Source organism: Lampetra fluviatilis, unplaced genomic scaffold (genome assembly GCF_964198595.1).
Source record: "Lampetra fluviatilis unplaced genomic scaffold, kcLamFluv1.1 SCAFFOLD_526, whole genome shotgun sequence".
Taxonomy (NCBI): domain Eukaryota; kingdom Metazoa; phylum Chordata; class Hyperoartia; order Petromyzontiformes; family Petromyzontidae; genus Lampetra; species Lampetra fluviatilis.
In genome coordinates this window covers 13,832-30,560 of record NW_027620615.1, presented here as the reverse complement: position 1 = coordinate 30,560, position 16,729 = coordinate 13,832, and the positions used below count along the sequence as shown (strand labels likewise).

General features: G+C 58.7%; 2 protein-coding genes across 2 annotated transcripts in view; both read left to right on the top strand.

The window, feature by feature from the left end:
- Window positions 1–422: 422 nt before the first annotated feature.
- Window positions 423–5,955, top strand: LOC144954148 (uncharacterized). Its single transcript, XM_078884714.1, has 2 exons — window positions 423–1,160; window positions 5,909–5,955. Exon 1 carries the CDS (start codon window positions 516–518, stop codon window positions 1,122–1,124), a length of 609 nt encoding a protein of 202 aa, XP_078740840.1. The 5' UTR covers window positions 423–515; the 3' UTR covers window positions 1,125–1,160; window positions 5,909–5,955.
- LOC144954149 (DNA cross-link repair 1A protein-like) overlaps window positions 5,075–16,729 on the top strand; it is a gene marked incomplete at its 3' end in the record, with an annotated part of 25,255 nt that continues 13,600 nt past the window's right edge. Inside the window, exons 1-4 of the mRNA XM_078884715.1 lie at window positions 5,075–5,153; window positions 9,049–9,182; window positions 13,827–13,945; window positions 15,758–15,904. Coding sequence (XP_078740841.1) covers window positions 13,890–13,945; window positions 15,758–15,904 — 203 coding nt within the window. The remainder of the gene's footprint in view (window positions 5,154–9,048; window positions 9,183–13,826; window positions 13,946–15,757; window positions 15,905–16,729) is intronic.

Here is a 16,729-nt window from a genome sequence, read left to right as displayed (position 1 = left end):
CATCTTCTCCCCTCGGCCACGGTGCCCACGGCCATCGGCGGAGGAGGTGGAGGAGGTGGAGGAGGTGGAGGAGGTGGAGGAGGTGGAGGAGGTGGAGGAGGAGGTGGAGGAGGAGGTGGAGGAGGAGGTGGAGGAGGAACTTCCAACGAGCCTTTTCGGCCGTGTCCCCCGTTCCGGACGGAACGCCTCGTTGGGACGTGGGAGAGGCGACGGTGGTGGTGGTGGTGGCGGTGGCGGTGGTGGTGGTGGCGGTGGTGATGGTGGTGATGGTGGTGGCGGTGGTGGTGGTGGCGGTGGTGGCGGTGGCGGTAGTAGCGGTGATGGTAGTGGTGGTGGTGGTGGTGGTAGTAGCGGTGGTGGTGGCGGTGGTGGTGACGGTGGTGGCCGTGGTGGTGGTGACGGTGGTGGTGGTGGTGGCGGTGGTAGTGACGGCGGTGGTGGCGGTGGTGGTGGTGGTGGTGGTGGTGGCAGTGGTGGTGGCGGTGGTGGTGGTGGTGGTAGTGGCGGTGGTGGCGATGGTGGTGGTGGCGACGGTGACGGCGCATCGCGGGAGGAGGCTGCGCCTGAGTGGGGGGCACCGCGGACACCACCGTCACCGCCACCGTCACCACGGCAACCACCACCGTCACCACCACCACCACCGTCACCACGGCAACCACCACCGCCGTCACCATGGCGACCGCTGCGTCAGGTGGACATCGGGAGCTACTTCGGCCTGCAGCCCGCGGCTCGCAAGGGACAGGAGGAGAGGTCGGGCGGAGCGGAGGGTGGACGCTTGGGGAGGGGGAGACGAAGAGGTGGACGAGGTGGAGGTGGACAAGGTGGAGGTGGAGGAGGAGGTGGAAGTGGACAAGGTGGAGGAGGAGGTGGACGAGGTGAAGGAGGAGGAGGTGGACAAGGTGACGGAGGTGGAGGAGCTGGAGGAGGACGAGGTGACGGAGGTGGACGAGGTGGACGAGGTGGAGGAGGTGGACAAGGTGGAAGAGGTGGTGGACGAGGTGAAGGAGGAGGTGGAGGAGGACGAGGTGACGGAGGTGGACTATGTGGACGAGGTGGAGGAGGTGGAAGTGGACAAGGTGGAGGAGGAGGTGGAGGTGGACCAGGTGGAGGAAGAGGTGGAATGAGTGGCGAGGTGACAGGAGACCTGAAGAGTGGACAGGGTAATGATCGTCACCATCGTCATCATCAGCATCGTCATCATCAGCATCGTCATCATCAGCATCGTCATCATCAGCATCATCAGCATCGTCAGCATCGTCATCGTCACCATCGTCATCATCAGCATCGTCATCATCAGCATCGTCAGCATCGTCATCATCAGCATCGTCATCATCAGCATCGTCATCAGCATCGTCATCACCAGCATCGTCATCATCAGCATCGTCAGCATCGTCATCATCAGCATCGTCATCATCAGCATCGTCAGCATCGTCATCATCAGCATCGTCAGCATCAGCATCATCAGCATCGTCATCATCAGCGGCTCTGCATCCACGAGTCTTTCTGTGTGTGTGTGCGAATACTCTGTGTCCGTACCGCCCATGCGTACCCTGTGTGTGTGTGTACCATGTGCTATTGTAGACAAAGATCCCCCGTGTAGCCTTAACAAGACTGGCCAAACCCCATTTGGCGGAGCCAGGAGACTGAATCTTCACCCTCGGTGCTCCTCCAGAAACAGCACAAAGCCACTGGGGGTGGCCACGTGGAATGTTGGAACGCTCACTGCGGAGGAGAGGCTGCCACTCCTCTGTCGGGAGCTGGACCGGTACCGCCTGGATCTCTGTGGCATTCAGGAGGACCGGTGGACTGGTCATGGTGTCTGTGTGTTCAGAGGAGAGGCTGCCACTCCTCTGTCGGGAGCTGGACCGGTACCGCCTGGATCTCTGTGGCATTCAGGAGGGTCCGGTGGACCGGCTCTGGCTCCTGCCACCATGAGGGGTGGACAGTCCTCTACTCGGGGCAGGAGACTTGCCAAACAACAGGGAGTGGCTCTTCTGAACAAAATAATGAAGGGGGTGTGGGAGCGTGGCGGTGAGCGTGTGGGAAGTTGTAAGCCCCAGGCTACTTTGGGCTCGCCTTCCCATCAACCGGAGGCGAGGAGTGGTGGTCGTGGTTACTTATGCCCCTTCCGAAGATGAACAGTGGAGGGACGCAGGCAAGGCCGATGAGTCAGATGCCTTCTATGACCTCCTGTCACAGGTGCTGGCTTAAATGGCCCCTCGGGATCGAGTCATCTTGTTGGGTGACTTCAATGCCCGAGTTGGTCATGATGCTGGCACCTGGTCTAGAGTGATTGGAAGGCATGGGTCAGATGAGCTCATTAACAATGGCAGGAGGCTGCTAGACTACCAAACACGCTGTTCCTTCATCGGCACATCCACACAACATCGTGGATGCATGCCGGGTCCAAGCAAGAACATCTGCTGGACTACATAGTGACGGACCAGCGGATGTGGGCCCATGTCCTTGACACCAGGACCTACTGTGGAGCTGATCTACCCTCTGACCATCGACTTGTCATCTGTAAGATGCGCCTGCCATTCTTCCATTCTGGTGGTGGGTGTACACCCAGGACCCCATTCAAACCCATAGTGGCCTGGTCTCGGCTAGCTGATGACTCATGCAGCTGCAGTGGCTGCTTTGGGTACGCGGTCCAGACCTCCCCAGAGACCCTGGCTGACAGAGGAGGTGTTCAGGATGGTTGAGAAAAAGCGACAGGCCCACTCTAATTGTCTAAAGCATCCCACGTCAGAGAACGAGGAGGCTTACCGCAAAGATGGGTGGTGGTAACGGGTTGCTGAGGAGATGGAGTCTGCCTCAATGGCCCGCGATCACAAATCCATATTTACCTCCACCAAAAAAGTAACCTGCAGCGTCCACACCTATTACCATCATTAAGGGAAGGAACGGTGATCCAATCTCCGACCCCCAGGAACAGGATTGCAGATTTGCTGAGCATTTCTGTGAGGTCCTGGGGGAGGGAAAATCTCTCAGCCAGGAAAACATTATGGCACAAAGTGGGGATAACCCTGCTGAGGCTGCGGTGCCTCAAATATTGGAAGAGGTCACCCCCTGTGAGTGGCTGGCTGAGGTGCCATCCGTTGAGGAAGTACTGAAGGCGATCCGGAGTCTGAGACCAGGAAATGCACCGGCCAGAGATGATCTCCCAAGTGAAATGCTGAGGGAGGGTGGTGTTTGTGCACAGACTGCCCTATATGACATCATAACAACAGTCTGGACCACTGGACGGGTTCCGCAGGATTGGAAGGATGCCCTGGTGGTCCCCCTCTTTAAGAAGGGGGACCGCACAGACTGTAACAACTACAGGGGCATCTCACTCCGCGGTGTGCCGGGAAAGGTCCTGGAAATGATTATTCAACATCGCCTTGCCAGGCACGCTGAGGAGAGGATTGCGGAGCCCCAATGCGGTTTCAGGAAAGGGCGGTCGTGATGGTGAGCAGGCCCGGGTAAAACTACATGGCCAGGAGTCATTCAGGCTGGCCTGCCAACGATCAATCCTGGGTTAAACCAGGCTGGATTGTGTGAGGAGCTCACAAATCCTCGAAAGATCTGGACAAAGTCCCATCGGTGAGCTCCTCCGGCAGGCAAGGCTGCGTTGGCTGGGCATGTAGCCCGCATGCCCAGCCACCGCATGCCTAAACAGCTTTTGTTCGGCCGGATCGAGGGGGCTAAACGGGCGCGGCACGGGCTAGAGAAGAGATGGAGTGAAGTGGTACAGGAGGCACGGGCTAGAGAAGAGATGGAGTGATGTGGTACAGGAGGCACGGGCTAGAGGAGAGATGGAGTGATGTGGTACAGGAGGCACGGGCTAGAGAAGAGATGGAGTGATGTGGTACAGGAGGACGTGGAGCTGAGTGGACTTGCCGATGACTGGTACCAGCGGTGTCAAGGTCGGCCTCAGTGGAGGAGGCTCGTGAAGGACGCTGCTACTGGGCAGTTGGAGGCAGTCGCCCTCCAACAACAACGGAGGGCGGAGGAGCGACGCTCACAACAACGAGCGGAGCGCCGGGTGGCTAAAGCACAGCAAGTTGGCACAGTAGGGGGCACAGGTGGTGCATCAGCCAGTCATCTCGGTCATCTCGGTCAGTCGACCCGTGGCACCTGCTGGGTCTGTCACGTGACCTCCTCCTCATGCACCTAGCCTGGCACAGCAGTCGACCCGTGGCACCTGCTGGGTCTGCCCCGTGACCTCCTGCCAGCGGGCGTTCGACACTTCACGTGGCCTCAAGGTGCACATGGCCTGGCACAAGCGTCGTGGTGACGTCACCGCCACTTAGTGGCGAATGGCGGTTGTTGTTGTTGTTGTGTGACTGTGTGTGTGTTACTGTGTGTGTGTGTGTCTGTGTGTGACTGTGTGTGTGTAACTGTGTATGTGTGACTGTGTGTGTGTGTATGACTGTGTGTGTGACTGTGTGTGTGTGTGTGACTGTGTGTGTGTGACTGTGTGTGTGTGTAACTGTGTGACTGTGTGTGTGACTGTGTGTGTGTGTAACTGTGTGTGTATCTGTGTATGTGTGACTGTGTGTGTGACTGTGTGTATGTGTGACTGTGTGTGTGTGTATCTGTGTGTGTGTGTGTATCTGTGTGTGTGTGACTGTGTGTGTGTATCTGTGTGTGTGTGTGTCTGTATCTGTGTGTGTGTGTGACTGTGTGTGTGTGTGTCTGTATCTGTGTGTGTGTGTGTGACTGTGTGTGTGTGTATCTGTGTGTGTGTGTCTGTATCTGTGTGTGTGTGTGACTGTGTGTCTGTATCTGTGTGTGTGTGTGACTGTGTGTGTGTGTCTGTATCTGTGTGTGTGTGTGTGACTGTGTGTGTGTGTATCTGTGTGTGTGTGTCTGTATCTGTATCTGTGTGTGTATCTGTGCGTGTGTGTGTAACTGTGCGTGTGTGTAACTGTGTGTGTGTGTGTGACTGTATCTCTCTGTGTGTATGTGTAGTAGTGTTGAGTGCCATGCGTGGGCCGGCTTGGTCTTCCTTGTTCCCCCAGGGGCCGCCGGGAGGGGGAGGGGCTCTGGCGGGAGGGGTGGGGGCTGGCGGTGGGGGAGGGGGGGCCAGTGGCTGGGGGGGGGGGGCTCTGAACGGGAGTCGAACTCGGAGTCTCGCAAATGTCCCCGCTACAAGCGTATCCCCGGTAGCCTTGACACTCACTCAGTCAGTCAGTCAGTCACTTAGTCAGTCAGTCAGTCAGTCATTCAGTCACTCAGTCACTCACTTAGTCACTCAATCAGTTACTCACACAGTCACTCAGTCAGTCACTCAGTCACTCAGTCAGTCACTCAGTCAGTCACTCAGTGACTCAATCAGTCAGTCACTCAGTCACTTAGTCACTCACTCAGTCACTCAGTTACTCACTCAGTCACTCAGTCAGTCACTCAGTCAGTCACTCACTCACTCAGCCAGTCAGTCAGTCACTCAGACAGTCACTCAGTCACTCAGACAGTCACTCAGTCACTCAGTCACTCAGTCACTCACTCAGTCACTCACCGTGCCACCACAGGTACGGGCGTCACTGTTGACGCGTTCAGCTACGGTGCCATTCACTCACTCACTCAGTCAGTCACTCACTCAGTCACTCACTCAGTCACTCACTCAGACACTCAGTCAGTCAGTGACTCACTCAGTCACTCACTCAATCACTCACTCACTCAGTCACTCACTGTGCCACTCACTCACTTAGTCACTCAGTCACTCACTCACTCACTCACTCACTAAGTCACTCACTAAGTCACTCACCGTGCTACCACAGGTACGGGTGTCACGGTTGACGCATTCAGCTACGGGGCGGTGGAGGGCTCACTCACTCAGTCACTCAGTCACTCACTCACTCAGTCACTCACTCACTCACTCACTAAGTCACTCACTAAGTCACTCACCGTGCCACCGCAGGTACGGGCATCACTGTTGACGCGTTCAGCTACGGGGCGGTGGAGGGCTCACTCACTCAGTCACTCAGTCAGTCAGTGACTCACTCAGTCACTCACTGTGCCACTCACTCACTTAGTCACTCAGTCACTCACTCACTCACTAAGTCACTCACTAAGTCACTCACTGTGCCACCGCAGGTACGGGCATCACTGTTGACGCATTCAGCTACGGAGCGGTGGAGGGCTCACTCACTCAGTCACTCACTCACTCAGTCACTCACTCACCCACTCACTCACTCACTCACCCACTCACTCACTCACTCAGTCACTCACTCACTAAGTCACTCACTAAGTCACTCACCGTGCTACCGCAGGTACGGGCATCACTGTTGACGCGTTCAGCTACGGGGCGGTGGAGGGCTCACTCACTCAGTCACTCAGTCACTCACTCACTCAGTCACTCACTCACCCACTCACTCACTCACTCACCCACTCACTCACTCACTAAGTCACTCACCGTGCCACCGCAGGTACGGGCATCACGGTTGACGCGTTCAGCTACGGGGCGGTGGAGGGCTCACTCACTCAGTCACTCAGTCAGTCAGTGACTCACTCAGTCACTCACTGTGCCACTCACTCACTTAGTCACTCAGTCATTCACTCACTCACTCACTAAGTCACTCACTAAGTCACTCACCGTGCCACCGCAGGTACGGGCATCACTGTTGACGCATTCAGCTACGGGGCGGTGGAGGGCTCACTCACTCAGTCACTCAGTCACTCACTCACTCAGTCACTCACTCAGTCACTCAGTCACTCACTCACTCACTAAGTCACTCACTAAGTCACTCACTAAGTCACTCACCGTGCCACCGCAGGTACGGGCATCACTGTTGACGCGTTCAGCTACGGGGCGGTGGAGGGCTCACTCACTCAGTCACTCAGTCACTCACTCACTCAGTCACTCACTCACCCACTCACTCACTCACTCACCCACTCACTCACTCACTCAGTCACTCACTCACTAAGTCACTCACTAAGTCACTCACCGTGCTACCGCAGGTACGGGCATCACTGTTGACGCGTTCAGCTACGGGGCGGTGGAGGGCTCACTCACTCAGTCACTCAGTCACTCACTCACTCAGTCACTCACTCACCCACTCACTCACTCACCCACTCACTCACTCACTAAGTCACTCACCGTGCCACCGCAGGTACGGGCATCACTGTTGACGCGTTCAGCTACGGGGCGGTGGAGGGCTCACTCACTCAGTCACTCAGTCAGTCAGTGACTCACTCAGTCACTCACTGTGCCACTCACTCACTTAGTCACTCAGTCATTCACTCACTCACTCACTAAGTCACTCACTAAGTCACTCACCGTGCCACCGCAGGTACGGGCATCACTGTTGACGCATTCAGCTACGGGGCGGTGGAGGGCTCACTCACTCAGTCACTCAGTCACTCACTCACTCAGTCACTCACTCACTCACTAAGTCACTCACTAAGTCACTCACCGTGCCACCGCAGGTACGGGCATCACTGTTGACGCATTCAGCTACGGGGCGGTGGAGGGCTCACTCACTCAGTCACTCAGTCACTCACTCACTCAGTCACTCACTCACTCACTAAGTCACTCACTAAGTCACTCACCGTGCCACCGCAGGTACGGGCATCACTGTTGACGCGTTCAGCTACGGGGCGGTGGAGGGCTCACTCACTCAGTCACTCAGTCACTCACTCACTCAGTCACTCACTCAGTCACTCACTCACTCAGTCACTCACTCACTCAGTCACTCACTCACTAAGTCACTCACTAAGTCACTCACCGTGCCACCGCAGGTACGGGCATCACTGTTGACGCGTTCAGCTACGGGGCGGTGGAGGGCTCACTCACTCAGTCACTCAGTCACTCACTCACTCAGTCACTCACTCAGTCACTCACTCACTCAGTCACTCACTCACTCAGTCACTCACTCACTAAGTCACTCACTAAGTCACTCACCGTGCCACCGCAGGTACGGGCATCACTGTTGACGCGTTCAGCTACGGGGCGGTGGAGGGCTCACTCACTCAGTCACTCAGTCACTCACTCACTCAGTCACTCACTCAGTCACTCACTCACTCAGTCACTCACTCACTCAGTCACTCACTCACTAAGTCACTCACTAAGTCACTCACCGTGCCACCGCAGGTACGGGCATCACTGTTGACGCGTTCAGCTACGGGGCGGTGGAGGGCTCACTCACTCAGTCACTCAGTCACTCACTCACTCAGTCACTCACTCAGTCACTCACTCACTCAGTCACTCACTCACTAAGTCACTCACTAAGTCACTCACCGTGCCACCGCAGGTACGGGCATCACTGTTGACGCGTTCAGCTACGGGGCGGTGGAGGGCTCACTCACTCAGTCACTCAGTCACTCACTCACTCAGTCACTCACTCAGTCACTCACTCACTCAGTCACTCACTCACTAAGTCACTCACTAAGTCACTCACCGTGCCACCGCAGGTACGGGCATCACTGTTGACGCGTTCAGCTACGGGGCGGTGGAGGGCTCACTCACTCAGTCACTCAGTCACTCACTCACTCAGTCACTCACTCAGTCACTCACTCACTCAGTCACTCACTCACTCAGTCACTCACTCACTAAGTCACTCACTAAGTCACTCACCGTGCCACCGCAGGTACGGGCATCACTGTTGACGCGTTCAGCTACGGGGCGGTGGAGGGCTCACTCACTCAGTCACTCAGTCACTCACTCACTCAGTCACTCACTCAGTCACTCACTCACTCAGTCACTCACTAAGTCACTCACTAAGTCACTCACCGTGCCACCGCAGGTACGGGCATCACTGTTGACGCGTTCAGCTACGGGGCGGTGGAGGGCTCACTCACTCAGTCACTCAGTCACTCACTCACTCAGTCACTCACTCAGTCACTCACTCACTCAGTCACTCACTCACTAAGTCACTCACTAAGTCACTCACCGTGCTACCGCAGGTACGGGCATCACTGTTGACGCATTCAGCTACGGGGCGGTGGAGGGCTCACTCACTCAGTCACTCAGTCACTCACTCACTCAGTCACTCACTCACCCACTCACTCACTCACTCACCCACTCACTCACTCACTAAGTCACTCACCGTGCCACCGCAGGTACGGGCATCACTGTTGACGCGTTCAGCTACGGGGCGGTGGAGGGCTGCAGTGTTTACTTCCTGAGCCACTTTCACTCGGACCACTACCACGGACTCAGTCGCTCCTTCACTCAACACGTGTACTGCAACCAGGTGAGGCGCTCACCACCACACTCACCACACTCACCACCACACTCACCACCACACTCACCACCACCACACTCACTACCACACTCACCACACTCACCACCACGCTCACCACCACCACCACACTCACCACACTCACCACCACACTCACCACCACCACACTCACTACCACACTAACCACCACACTCACCACACTCACCACCACACTCACCACCACCACACTCACTACCACACTCACCACGCTCACCACCACACTCACCACCACCACACTCACTACCACACTCACCACGCTCACCACCACACTCACCACCACCACACTCACTACCACCACACTCACCACCACCACACTCACCACCACACTCACCACTACACTCACCACCACACTCACCACCACTACCACACTCACCACCACCACACTCACCACTACACTCACCACCACACTCACCACCACCACACTCACCACCACCACCACACTCACCACCACCACACTCACCACTACACTCACCACCACACTCACCACCACTACCACACTCACCACCACCACCACACTCACCACTACACTCACCACCACACTCACCACCACTACCACACTCACCACCACCACACTCACCACTACACTCACCACCACACTCACCACCACCACCACACTCACCACCACCACACTCACCACCACACTCACCACCACACTCACCACCACTACCACACTCACCACCACGCTCACCACCACACTCACCACCACCACGCTCACCACCACCACCACCACACTCACCACCACCACCACACTCACCACCACCACACTCACCACCACACTCACCACACTCACCACCACACTCACCACCACACTCACTACCACACTCACCACCACTACCACACTCACCACCACCACGCTCACCACCACCACCACCACACTCACCAGACTCACCACCACACTCACCACCACCACCACTACCACACTCACCACGCTCACCACCACGCTCACCACACTCACCACTACCACACTCACCACCACATTCACCACACTCACCACCACACTCACCACTAACACGCTCACCACACTCACCACACTCACCACCACACTCACCACGCTCACCACCACACTCACCACTAACACGCTCACCACACTCACCACACTCACCACCACACTCACCACACTCACCACACTCACCACCACACTCACCACACTCACCACCACACTCACCACACTCACCACCACACTCACCACACTCACCACCACACTCACCACACTCACCACTAACATGCTCACCACACTCACCACCACACTCACCACGCTCACCACCACACTCACCACACTCACCACACTCACCACCACACTCACCACGCTCACCACACTCACCACTAACACTCACCACTACCACACTCACCACACTCACCACACTCACCACCACACTCACCACGCTCACCACCACACTCACCACGCTCACCACCACACTCACCACGCTCACCACCACCACACTCACCACACTCACCACCACACTCACCACTACCACACTCACCACACTCACCACCACCACACTCACCGCACTCACCACCACACTCACCACCACCACACTCACCACGCTCACCACTACACTCACCACGCTCACCACCACACTCACCACTACCACACTCACCACGCTCACCACCACCACACTCACCACACTCACCACCACACTCACCACTACCACACTCACCACACTCACCACCACACTCACCACTACCACACTCACCACACTCACCACCACCACACTCACCGCACTCACCACTACACTCACCACCACCACCACACTCACCACACTCACCACCACACTCACCACTACCACACTCACCACTAACACGCTCACCACCACACTCACCACCACACTCACCACTACCACACTCACCACCACCACACTCACCACACTCACCACCACCACACTCACCACCACCACCACACTCACCACCACCACACTCACCACCACCACACTCACCACCACCACACTCACCACCACCACACTCACCACCACACTCACCACCACACTCACCACCACCACCACACTCACCACCACCACCACACTCACCACCACCACCACACTCACCACCACCACACTCACCACACTCACCACCACCACACTCACCACCACCACCACACTCACCACCACCACCACACTCACCACCACCACACTCACCACCACACTCACCACCACCACACTCACCACCACCACACTCACCACCACACTCACCACCACCACACTCACCACCACACTCACCACCACCACACTCACCACCACACTCACCACCACCACACTCACCACCACGCTCACCACCACCACACTCACCACCACCACACTCACCACCACCACACTCACCACCACACTCACCACCACCACACTCACCACCACCACACTCACCACCACCACACTCACCACCACACTCACCACCACCACACTCACCACCACACTCACCACCACCACACTCACCACACTCACCACCACCACACTCACCACCACCACACTCACCACCACACTCACCACCACACTTGCCACGCTCACCACCACCACACTCACCACCACGCTCACCACCACCACACTCACCACCACACTCACCACCACACTCACCACCACCACCACACTCACCCTCACCACCACACTCACCACCACACTTGCCACGCTCACCACCACCACACTCACCACCACCACCACGCTCACCACCACACTCACCACCACACTTGCCACGCTCACCACCACCACACTCACCACCACACTCACCACCACCACACTCACCACCACGCTCACCACCACCACACTCACCACCACCACACTCACCACACTCACCACCACCATCACCACCACACTCACCACCACTACCACCACCACGCTCACCACCACCACACTCACCACCACCACACTCACCACCACACTCACCACCACACTTGCCACGCTCACCACCACCACACTCACCACCACCACCACGCTCACCACCACACTCACCACCACACTTGCCACGCTCACCACCACCACACTCACCCTCACCACCACACTCACCACCACCACACTCACCACCACACTCACCACCACCACACTCACCACCACACTCACCACCACCACACTCACCACCACACTCACCACCACCACACTCACCACCACCACTCACCACCACACTCACCACCACACTCACCACCACCACACTCACCACCACACTCACCACCACCACACTCACCACCACCACACTCACCACCACCACTCACCACCACACTCACCACCACCACCACACTCACCACCACCACACTCACCACCACCACGTTCACCACCACCACGCTCACCACCACCACACTCACCACCACCACACTCACCACCACCACACTCACCACCACACTCACCACCACCACACTCACCACCACCACACTCACCACCACACTCACCACCACCACACTCACCACCACCACACTCACCACCACACTCACCACCACCACACTCACCACCACACTCACCACCACCACACTCACCACCACCACACTCACCACCACCACACTCACCACCACACTCACCACCACCACACTCACCACCACCACACTCACCACCACACTCAGCACCACCACACTCACCACCACACTCACCACCACCACACTCACCACCACCACACTCACCACCACCACACTCACCACCACCACACTCACCACCACACTCACCACCACCACACTCACCACCACCACACTCACCACCACACTCACCACCACCACACTCACCACCACCACACTCACCACCACGCTCACCACCACCACACTCACCACCACCACACTCACCACCACCACACTCACCACACTCACCACCACCACACTCACCACCACACTCACCACCACCACACTCACCACCACCACACTCACCACCACCACACTCACCACCACCACACTCACCACCACCACACTCACCACCACCACACTCACCACCACACTCACCACCACCACACTCACCACCACCACACTCACCACCACCACACTCACCACCACCACACTCACCACCACCACACTCACCACCACCACACTCACCACCACACTCACCACCACCACACTCACCACCACACTCACCACCACCACACTCACCACCACCACACTCACCACCACCACACTCACCACCACCACACTCACCACCACACTCACCACCACCACACTCACCACCACCACACTCACCACCACCACACTCACCACCACACTCACCACCACCACACTCACCACCACCACACTCACCACCACCACACTCACCACCACCACGCTCACCACCACCACACTCACCACCACCACGCTCACCACCACCACACTCACCACCACACTCACCACCACCACACTCACCACCACCACACTCACCACCACACTCACCACCACCACGCTCACCACCACCACACTCACCACCACCACGCTCACCACCACCACACTCACCACCACCACACTCACCACCACCACACTCACCACCACACTCACCACCACCACACTCACCACCACCACACTCACCACCACCACGCTCACCACCACCACGCTCACCACCACCACACTCACCACCACCACGCTCACCACCACCACACTCACCACACTCCCCCCCATAACCCCCCCTGACCCCCACCCCGTGACCTCCCCGTGACCCCCCCGTGACCCCCCCGTGACCCCCCCCCCCCCCGCGACAGGTGACGGCTCGCCTCGTGGCGCTACGTCTCTCCGTGTCTCCGTCTCTGCTGCGAGTTCTCCCCATGGACGTAGCGACCAGCGTGGGGGACGTCACCCTCACACTGCTAGACGCCAACCAGTGAGTGGGTGGGTGGGTGGGTGGGTGAGTGGGTGGGTGGGTGGGTGAGGGAGTGGGTGGGTGGGTGGGTGAGTGAGTGAGTGGGTGGGTGGGTGGGTGGGTGAGTGGGTGGGTGAGTGAGTGGGTGAGTGTTTGAGTGAGTGAGTGAGTGGGTGGGTGGGTGGGTGGGTGGGTGGGTGAGTGAGTGGGTGGGTGGGTGGGTGAGTGGGTGGGTGGGTGGGTGGGTGGGTGGGTGAGTGGGTGGCAGAGTGAGTGAGAGAGTGGGTGAGTGGGTGGGTGGGTGGGTGGGTGGGTGAGTGAGTGAGTGGGTGGGTGGGTGAGTGAGTGGGTGAGTGTTTGAGTGAGTGAGTGGGTGGGTGGGTGGGTGGGTGAGTGAGTGGGTGGGTGGGTGAGTGGGTGGGTGGGTGGATGAGTGGGTGGCAGAGTGAGTGAGTGAGTGAGTGGGTGAGTGGGTGGGTGGGTGGGTGGGTGGGTGGGTGAGTGGGTGGGTGAGTGAGTGGGTGGGTGGGTGAGTGAGTGGGTGAGTGTTTGAGTGAGTGAGTGGGTGGGTGAGTGAGTGAGTGGGTGGGTGGGTGAGTGGGTGGGTGGGTGGGTGAGTGGGTGAGTGGGTGGGTGGGTGGGTGGGTGGGTGAGTGGGTGGGTGGGTGAGTGGGTGGCAGAGTGAGTGAGTGAGTGGGTGGGTGAGTGGGTGGGTGAGTGAGTGAGTGAGTGGGTGGGTGGGTGGGTGAGTGAGTGGGTGAGTGTTTGAGTGAGTGAGTGGGTGGGTGGGTGGGTGAGTGAGTGAGTGGGTGGGTGGGTGAGTGGGTGGGTGAGTGGGTGGCAGAGTGAGTGAGTGAGTGGGTGAGTGGGTGGGTGGGTGGGTGAGTGAGTGAGTGGGTGGGTGGGTGAGTGAGTGAGTGGGTGGGTGGGTGAGTGAGTGGGTGAGTGTTTGAGTGAGTGAGTGGGTGGGTGGGTGAGTGAGTGAGTGGGTGGGTGGGTGAGTGGGTGGGTGGGTGGGTGAGTGGGTGGCAGAGTGAGTGAGTGGGTGAGTGGGTGGGTGGGTGGGTGGGTGGGTGAGTGAGTGAGTGAGTGGGTGGGTGGGTGAGTGAGTGAGTGAGTGGGTGAGTGGGTGAGTGAGTGGGTGAGTGGGTGAGTGGGTGAGTGAGTGGGTGGGTGGGTGAGTGAGTGGGTGGGTGAGTGAGTGGGTGAGTGAGTGAGTGGGTGGGTGGGTGAGGGAGTGGGTGAGTGGGTGAGTGAGTGAGTGGGTGGGTGGGTGAGTGAGTGAGTGAGTGAGTGGGTGAGTGAGTGAGTGAGTGGGTGGGTGGGTGGGTGGGTGAGTGGGTGGGTGGGTGAGTGGGTGAGTGGGTGGGTGAGTGAGTGGGTCAATGGGTGAGTGGGTGAGTGGGTGGGTGGGTGAGTGGGTGAGTGGGTGGGTGAGTGGGTGCGTGAGTGGGTGGGTGAGTGGGTGGGTGAGTGGGTGGGTGAGTGGGTGGGTGGGTGGGTGGGTGAGTGAGTGGGCGAGTGGGTGGGCGAGTGGGTGGGTGGGTGAATGGGTGGGTGGGTGGGTGGGTGAGTGGGTGGGTGGGTGAGTGGGTGGGTGGGTGAGTGGGTGAGTGGGTGGGTGGGTGGGTGGGTGAGTGGGTGGGTGAGTGGGTGGGTGGGTGAGTGGGTGGGTGAGTGATTGGGTGGGTGAGTGGGTGGGTGAGTGAGTAGGTGGATGAGTGAATGTGTGAGTGAACGAGTGAGTGAATGAGTGAGTGACTGAGTGGATGACTGAGTGACTGAGTGGGGTTCACGATGCCCCCCCCCCCCCGTGCCCCCCACCCCCACCAGCTGCCCCGGTGCCGCCATGCTGCTTGTAGAACGTCGCGATGGCCGCCGCTTTCTCCACACGGGAGACTTCCGTGCCACGGACGCGATGGCGGAGCTGCAGCCGCTGCGGGAAGGACCTCGGATTCACACTCTCTTCCTGGACAACACGTGGGTCACGGCGCTAGAGATGGGGGTCACGGCGCTAGAGATGGGGGGGTCACGGCGCTAGAGATGGGGGGGTCACGGCGCTAGAGATGGGGGTCACAGCGCTAGAGATGGGGGTCACAGCGCTAGAGATGGGGTTCACAGCGCTAGAGATGGGGGGGTCACGGCGCTAGAGATGGGGGTCACAGCGCTAGAGATGGGGGTCACAGCGCTAGAGATGGGGGGGTCACGGCGCTAGAGATGGGGGTCACAGTGCTAGAGATGGGGTTCACAACGCTAGAGATGGGGGTCACGGCGCTAGAGATGGGGTTCACAACGCTAGAGATGGGGGTCACGGCGCTAGAGATGGGGGTCACGGCGCTAGAGATGGGGGTCACGGCGCTAGAGATGGGGGTCACGGCGCTAGAGATGGGGGTCACGGCGCTAGAGATGGGGGTCACGGCGCTAGAGATGGGGGTCACGGCGCTAGAGATGGGGGGGTCACGGCGCTAGAGATGGGGGTCACGGCGCTAGAGATGGGGGTCACGGTGTTAGAGATGGGGGTCACGGCGCTAGAGATGGGGGTCACGGCGCTAGAGATGGGGGTCACGGTGCTAGAGATGGGGGTCACGGCGCTAGAGATGGGGTTCACAACGCTAGAGATGGGGGTCACGGCGCTAGAGATGGGGGTCACAATGCTAGAGATGGGGGTCACGGCGCTAGAGATGGGGTTCACAACGCTAGAGATGGGGGTCACGGCGCTAGAGATGGGGGTCACGGCGCTAGAGATGGGGGTCACGGCGCTAGAGATGGGGGTCACGGCGCTAGAGATGGGGTTCACAACGCTAG

Bases quoted from the DNA above. Each gene is read 5' to 3' on its own strand.
- LOC144954148 (XM_078884714.1), top strand. From the start codon at position 516: ATGGTGGTGGTGGCGACGGTGACGGCGCATCGCGGGAGGAGGCTGCGC.